Below are 8,221 nucleotides of genomic sequence, written 5' to 3'. Positions count from 1 at the left end.
TTCTGGACAGGGCCCAGAAGGCTAGAGAGGCATTTGTCTCTCTAGCACACCATTGTCCTGAGCTTTGTAACACAGGAGAGGTGACAGGAGGCCTCCAGTCACAGGCCAAGCTCCATGCTCCTGGACGTGACAGTGAGCCCTACAAACTGTCCCTGCCAGTTTCCCTCTCCAGACCCCCAGGAGCTGTGAGTCCTCAGGGCCAGAGCCAGAGTGCTCCTCTGATGGGAAGTCCCAAGGTAGCCTGCTGCCGGAGCACCTCCCCGGGTTGTTCCTGTCCTCCTCACTAGTCTCCCTGAGAGGTCACCCCAGAAACCACATGAACACCCCTCTGCCCTTTCCCAGGGTTGGGTGACCTCACTCAGGGAACTCTTCCAGCTCTGCATCCGGCTCTGGTCCTATGCCTCGGCACTACCTGGGCCCTGTGTGACTCTGGAAGGCATCGTTTTGTGTATCCTCAAAACACAATCCCTGCCGGGTCGCTTGTGCTTGAGATTTCCACAGCAGCAATGGCTGTTTCTAGTTCAGCATATCCATTTTCCACTGGCTAACAGGGCCGGGATCTCTGAGTCATAAAGCGGAAGAAAACATGCTGGCACCAGAAAGACATTTCCAGAATGTTCCAGAACTGGCTGACTTTTATTTGGAAACAGCTTTTGGCTACAGACATTCAGGTTTAAGGCACATTCCAAACTACAAGGAGCCCTGTCATTGGCAGGGGGCTGGCTTTAATTCTTGCATGGTTTTGCGTGGAAAATGGAACAAATGATTTTCCTGGACTTCTTCTAAAAAGGAGTGAGTTTGGCAAAAACAAAACTCATGACACATTCTCACCAGACACCACAGAACCCTCACAAGACCTGGCTTTTATCCTAGGCAAGGACAGAGAGCCCCACTCATCCAACACTCTCCCCAGAAACAAGGATATAGTAAGCACACTTGTATGCATCTGTCTGGCAACGATGGCTTAAAAAACGTTTTCAAATAAAAATACAAAATCACACGTCTACCACGAAGCTAAGAGTCTTAGCCACAAGCAACGAGGAATGAGTGTAGGAACCAGGAGAGATAAACATCTATTCTGCACAGCAAGAGGCTGTGAGGGCCAGAGAGATGGCCACCTGAGAACCCCGGCCCACCTGGGCCCTTTCGGCACAATACATGGATGAGGGGGGACCAGGAGGAAAAGGCCATGCCTTTTGGGGGGGGGGGGGGTGATGGTGTACTTAGGGGTTATTAGATAGGGAAAACTGGTGTGCTCTTTGGGACTTTCCCGGCCACTGCCAGCAGGGGGCGCAGGTGAGCCACTGCCACCGCTCAGTCGTTGCCACCGCAGATCTTCAGGAGAATCTTCCGGTAGTCCCCAGAAGTGTCTCCCTGGTTGCAGACACAAGAGCAAGGGTTAAGGGGGGGGCAAGGCTCCAAGTGTCCTTGTGGGGAGGCAGGCCTGTCAGAGGCAGGAGTTCCCACGCAGAGCACGCAATGCAGACCTCCCCTGTACAAATGCTGCCCAGCAGCCCCCAGATGCTATATAAAACGAAAGCCCAAAGCCCAAAGCTGGGCAGCCCGGCATGTTTGTAACCCAGCACTGGGAAGGTGACGCCTGGGGCTGGCAGGCCATCCTGGCCTAATTAGTAAGCCGTAGGTCCCAGTGAGAAACTCTTAAAAATCAGCATGGATGGCTTCTGAGGCATGATACTCAATGCTGGCGTTGGCTTCCACAGGCATACGGCATATGTATGCATATGGACACACATACATACAGTATAAGGACCCCACCCAGAGCTGATCATCACTGCTCCTTGCCTAGAGCAGTTACACTGAGGTCTACTGTAAAGCAATGCTGTGTTCTTCCTTGAAAGCATCATCTTTGTGGCCACCCACGGAGGACACCATTGCTACTGCAACCTCCGCTTCTCTGCAAATCAATCTCTGACACCACTGCGCTTTCTCTGAGATTGCTCAGGCTTAGCTAATTTCAGATGATTTTCTGTCACCCTACGCTTTTTGAAGCTTTCTGAAGACAAGGCCTGTGGCTTCTTTAGCTGTCACAGAATACTAGCCGCCCAGGCCAAACTCTAGACAGTAAAGACAGATTCTCTGCTACACACAGCCTCACTTTCATAGCACAGGAATGGGAAATCTCTTCAAAGATGAGCCCAGCGAGTCTGAAATCAGGCCCTGCAGTGCTTGCTGGTGACTTAGTGTCAGCTCTGGCACACGGCGTTTCCTCCAGCATTTGTGTAGACTCCCACCACACCCGTGGAGGAACTCCTGGTATCCTCAGAAATGTTGGACCAGTGCATGAGAGGTTTGCAGACACTGCTCGAGGTCATGAGGTTACCAAGCAGAAAAACCAGGATGAGGCTCCCAGGCTGAGCTACTGATGTGATCTCCACTATAAAGTGGAAAAAGCCAGAGCTCAGGAAGCAAGAGCTGAGCTCCACAGACCCGTGGGACATGAGCTGTACTTGGTGGACCGCATCTCCTGATTGACGGGGACTCTGAGGCTTAGGGAGAGGCCTGAGATTTCTTGATATCACGGGTAGGCATTCCTGTTAAGTTTCTGAGCCCTGGGACCCTGGAGGGTAGGACCATAGAGTCACAGGGTTGTGGCCTGTCCTGTCCTCAGACTCTTATGATCAGTTTGGAGACAAGTAGATGAAGAAGCTGTTCTAGAGAAGGGAAGGCACCGGGAAGGGCCTGGAGGTGTGGAGATGAAGAGAAGGCCTCACTGGCCCCTCCCCCTTACCGTGATATCGTGGTATAGCGACTTGCCGTACATCCGCTTATACTCCGCTCGGATATCCAGTAGGTCAAGCTCGCTGCGGGACACCATGATGCGAATCAGGGTCCGGTCCTTTGTTCCTGCTCCCTAAAGAGTCACCCAAAGCATATGCACTGGGCTCCCCACCGGCCCCAAACCTCCAACCCTCCAACCCTCTTATACCTTTTATACCCAGCCCACTGTGGATCCCTTAGACCCGAAGGCTTTAAGATGTCCTGAATTTGCCCCTCACACAAGACCTACATACCCTCATAGCCTTGTTGAGCCTTTCAGCAAAGAAAGCAGGGGTGTTCTTGAGGCATTTCACTGCAAGAGAAACACAGCATAAGGTCTGCAGGACACAGGAGGGCGTGCACTACCTAAGTGTGCCCCTAGGAAACCTGGACATCAAATCTGCCACCATCGATCTCCTTCTTTTCCTGCTGACTGTGATCCCATGAACTCGGCTCAACGCACAGCAAGGACCACCAGCCCAACCATCACTGAGCAAAAACCCCTGGGGCTGTGCAGAGCCTGGGGGCATGGGTGCCTAGGCAGTGAGAGGTCAAAGAGAAAAACCCTCTCGGAGAAAGGGAGAGCATGGGATGCGGTGTCATTCTCGGGCCGTGCAGGGAAATGAGGATTTATTTATTTCCTGTTCTAGTCAGAAAAATCCCCCGCCCCAAAATTAAAAGAAATGGGCAAACTGATGTCCCTCAGCAAGTTTAAAGGGAGGTGGCGGGGACGCAGATCCAGAGCCCAGCTCCATATTAGGAGGCGGGTCCTAGAGCTGCCGATTGGATTGCTGTAGAGGGCACACTGCTGTAAGAGGCACTCCCTCCCCAGGCGAAGCTCGAGCGGCCAAGCACTCTCTAGAATGGGCCTGTTTTGCTGTTGCAAGTCAAAATCCTTCCATGTGTTTCCATCACAGACAGCTGACATTTGCCTACAGGGATGTATTTTTAGAGGAAACTTGGCAGGATGTGAGTCACCTTCCTCTAGGAGTGCAGCTGGACGGGCTCCCACTAACGCCCAGATCCCAGCTCCTTTCTGCTGAGCTGCCCTGCAGACACGCAGTGCCACCGAGCCCACCGGCCCGACGGTCCAGGCTACCGAGGTCCTGTGCTTCTCTCACTACTGCACCTTCAACTGCAGGACACTGGGCACCCAGCTTGCAACCCACACTGCCCAGCGGGTGGGCAGGCAGGCGGGGCAAGCCCCAGCCGGACGCTTACCCACAGCCAGCATGCCCTGCTCCAGGTCCCCAGACATCTCCCGACAGATGCTCTTCTCTATGTCTCGGCCCGTCATCCTCTGGTACTCGTTGAAAACTAGCAAGAAAACAGAAAAAAAAGAAAATAGATTAGGACGTGTCATAGCCTTCATCGTGTTCTCTCAAATCTCCGTGTGGTAATCCCGGCCCTCAGCAACCTGGAATATGTGTTAAAAATAATGCCATGATGCTGGGCCCCGAGCCAACAAGCCAGCCAGTGGCATCTACAATCGGTCAGGTCACTCGTGTTCGGACTTAGTTTCTTGTGAGGCCTCTCTTTCTCTCTCTGTGGCCTGCAATGGACAGGCTGTGGGGTCTTTTGTCTTGCGTTTTCACAAAGCACAGCTCTTTCCAAGCCCCACTGAGTATTCAAAATTTGATATCATCAAGGCTCTATTATATGTCTGTGTTGAATCTCTGTAAGTCACGGTGAACCGAACCAAACATTCAAGACATTAGGCATAATAAATGCATCTTTGGAGTTTTGGGCGTGTAATGGAGTCCTCTATTATAGCCCTCTGGCTTCCACGGACCTCAGCCTCCCGTGTAAGCCAGGACACCAGACCTGTGTCATTACCTAGCTTCAAGTGTATTTTTGACTTACAACATCTTCAAATGGGTTTGTTGGATAGCATCTCATCATAAAACTGAGGAATGTCCATCTAGGAAGAGACCATACGAGGACACAGGAACGAGGAGGCTCACCCACAGAGAGAGAAAGAGAGGCCTCACAAGAAACTAATCCTGGCAAGCTTACGAGTGTCCGAAACGCTTAAGAAAACACATTCCTGCAGCTTCAGACCAACCCACGAGAGGAGACACACCCTGAAGAGTCCGGCCTCTTTTCCATTCTGCACAGCCTGCAGTCAAATGATCCCTTTATCAGAGCGGTCAGTCCACCGACCGATCTCAGCCCACATACGACACTGTCCTCCTCAAATCTCCACACTCCCAGCCCTGGCCTCTCTGATTTCCTGCAGTAGGCTCACCCTGCTCTACCCCACTCAGACACAACCCACGTTGTTCCGCTGTGCTGAAAGCCTTTAATTATAAACCCAGGAGTGCCGCAGAACAGGCTGTCGGCTCCTAAGGGAAGGAACCATGGTAACAAGCCCAGGAACCTGAGTCTAGGGCTAACATCAGCATCACGTTCTCCTCCTACCCCTGCCTCGAGTTCAACCATTTCCAGATTCGTGTCCTCTGCGTACCAGAGCTGTGGTTTCTGCTTATCTGATATTTTCTGAAATTTTCCCCTCATTTTTCTCCCATGTCATAATGCTCTGAAACACAGCAGTGACACAAATGTTCCACACTCATTAAAATAAATAAAGATAAATCCGTATCACAAGTGTTCAGCATGCATTGAATGTGAATGCTTGCCCTCATGGGGAAATCTGTGCCACGCCCCCTTTCCTCAGGCTCTGGGGTCACTGCAGGAGAGAAGACAGAGAGCCAACAAGATCGAGGGTGCAGTGACTATCTACCAGGCACGACAGGGCCACCGTACAGATGAACTCACCGTGGCTGTGCCTGCAAGCACAAGACCTTCACAAGATCAAGCCAAAAAGCCTAGCACAGACAGAGGAGAGAGGGACTCCTAAAGCCCCAACCCTAGTGGAGGAACCACAGCAAGTGACAGATGGATGCTAGAGCCGGTTTTCTTTAGGAATGTGTCCCCAAGAATCTACTCATGCTTCTGTAGTGCCATAATGGTAACAATAAGCAGATTTAGCGGTATAGGAGAGGGAAGGGGGAGAGGGAGAGGGAGAGACAGAGACAGAGAGCATGACAGCTGGATATGGGGGTGCATGCCTTTAATCTCAGCCCTCAGGAAGCAGAGGCAGGCAGATCACTGAGTTTGCCTGTTTTATACAGCCAGTTACAGCGACCGTTACCTAGTAGGGCCCTGTCTCAAACAGCTAACAATCAAAACAACAAAAAGAGCACACAATAGCTAGTGGGGAAAGCAGAGTATGGAGAGGAGATGGGGGGTCAACTAGATCAAAACACATTATATGCATATGTGATAGAAGCAATGAATACGCGTTCATGCGCACTCTGTCACAGCAGTTAAGAGGGTAAGAAGCATGCCCTGGGGACAGGGCTCAAGCCCAAAGTCAGCCAGGCTCATAGGCATGTCAGCCTCCTGTCAGTCCTGAGGGGAGGGAGTACAGCCTCCCTCCTAAGAGCCTGGGTCCTGGGCCAGCAGCAGCATCGCCATGATCCTTGCCTTACTCCTACCCTGCAGCGCCGACAGCCTTTCCAAGCTGTCTACACTCTGTTCTGACCCCTCACCTGTCTGCCCACAGGGGCCTCCAGACACAGGTGACCATGCTTTCCGTTTCTCCCGGCTAACTGTCCACTCCATGACTTCCTACAATAGTTCAGGGCCCCAACTTCAAACTGAAGGCTCTCACCATCCCAAGGCCTCAGACACCTGATCAACCCCTCACGGCTCCCAACCTTCTAAGCCCCAGCCCTCCCCTGACATCCGGGCCCAGCTCCTTTCTCAGTAAGCAGGCTGGGTTCTGCCCTTCTCCTCAGCTCCCCGGCTAAGCTCCCACCAACTCCCCCTAGGTCACGGCAACTGCGGATCCTCCACGCTCCCTGCACCACACCTGAGGCCCAGGTCCTCTAGGGAATCTGGACAGCACATCACTCTGCAAGCTGAAGAAAGGAGCTACACCCCACCGTGGGCCTTCCTCTGGCTTCTGACCTCTCTCAGGATGTACACTGAACCCTGCACGGTCAGCAGAGCTGCCCATCACCTCTGACCCCACCCCTTGCTGCTGCGACCCTATGTGCTCCAGATACCCGCATCCCCTTGGCTATGCCTGGGCCATAGCCAGCAGGGCCTTTACCTGCGCTTCAGGCTTCGATCACACCGCCTGATACCACACAACTGCCCCAGCCCCTCCCCCAACGCGATCCCATCACCTTCTACCCATCCCACACATCACCACCAGCTGCAGAGGGTACTGTGGAGCTGTCCCCTGACAGGAAGCCGAGCCCCATGAAAGAGACCACACCTCTCACCTCTGATAGACAGAAACCTACATTAATGTTCAGATAAGCTAGGCACGTGCTCCCCAGCACTGCTGGGATGCTTTCTCTGTTTGCTTTTACTTGTTGTTACTGAGAACGTGCCATACATGTGTTTGTGCCTGCTGGACCACTGTTCCCCAATCTGACACCCCTTATTTCAGAGCACGGCAATCCATTTCCTCGCCTTTTCCTTTAAGATGCCACCAGGGGGCTCTTGAGGAAGTGCAGGCCCATGCAGAGGACATCAGCCACATATCCTGCCGGCAATGTCCTGTCTGCTCTCACCGGACCAGCCCAGAAGTCTGTCTTTACCTGCCACCAGGTGGGCCCGGCTCCGGGAGCACAGGATGGCGTTGAACTTGGACTCATCTGTTCCCAGGCGGTTCTCCCCAGCTGCATACAGCTCCTGGATGAGAAGGGAGGGAGAGGCATGTGTCCAGCAAGCATCATTCAGGTCCCAGGCTCAGAACACCTAGGCCGCCATCTGTCAAGTCCACTGGGGGCTGGGGGAGGAGCAAGGCCCTGGCAGTAGGAGCACCAGTTTGCTGATCCCTGTTGGCCCTGCTCACTGCAGACCCAGACCCCAGAACCCCCCTCATCTGTCCGTGCATTCGTAGCACAGAGGATCCAGCCAGCATCAGGCACCACTGAGGAGGAAAGAGAAGCCTGGACTCGGGCCCTGGCTCTGAAGCAGGCTGCAGTGGGATGCTGGTTCTCACTCCCGAGCCTCATTCTCCTCAGATCAAAAAAAAAAAAAGGATTAGATCTGACTAGATATCATGGCCTTGAAGCTCAAGGGGCCACATGCACATGTAACAGAGAGAAAAGAATGAATAGGGAAAACTAAGAGAGATCCTGGCCCACTTCTCGGGGGCAGCACTTCTTAGAGGGACAGAGGAACATAGTTCAGCAGCTGGCAGACCCAATGGTTGGACTGAGCCAGCCGCCAGATTTCTGTGAAATTGCCCAACCATGAGAAGCAGCGTCCCTGTCTATAAGAAGCATGTGTGACAATGACTATCATGCTCAGTCAGTTACAGGGATAAAGCAATGACTAGGCAGCGAATCTAACACCCTCTTCTGACTGCCATGGGCACCAGGCTCACGCTCACACACACACACACACACACACACACACA

At 52.9% G+C, this 8,221-nt stretch overlaps 1 protein-coding gene across 1 annotated transcript in view; it reads right to left on the bottom strand.

The window, feature by feature from the left end:
- Nucleotides 1–602: 602 nt before the first annotated feature.
- The window catches only part of Anxa11 (annexin A11), a 45,347-nt gene continuing 37,728 nt past the window's right edge, over nt 603–8,221 (bottom strand). The window contains exons 11-15 of the mRNA XM_052189905.1: nt 7,395–7,488; nt 4,000–4,095; nt 3,033–3,091; nt 2,750–2,872; nt 603–1,374 (exon numbers count right to left, since the gene is read on the bottom strand). Coding sequence (XP_052045865.1) covers nt 1,315–1,374; nt 2,750–2,872; nt 3,033–3,091; nt 4,000–4,095; nt 7,395–7,488 — 432 coding nt within the window. The 3' untranslated portion in view covers nt 603–1,314. The remainder of the gene's footprint in view (nt 1,375–2,749; nt 2,873–3,032; nt 3,092–3,999; nt 4,096–7,394; nt 7,489–8,221) is intronic.

This window comes from Apodemus sylvaticus, chromosome 8 (genome assembly GCF_947179515.1).
Source record: "Apodemus sylvaticus chromosome 8, mApoSyl1.1, whole genome shotgun sequence".
Taxonomy (NCBI): Eukaryota; Metazoa; Chordata; class Mammalia; order Rodentia; family Muridae; genus Apodemus; species Apodemus sylvaticus.
The sequence above is the reverse complement of the archived record's forward strand: the minus strand, read 5'-3'. Positions and strand labels throughout refer to the sequence as shown.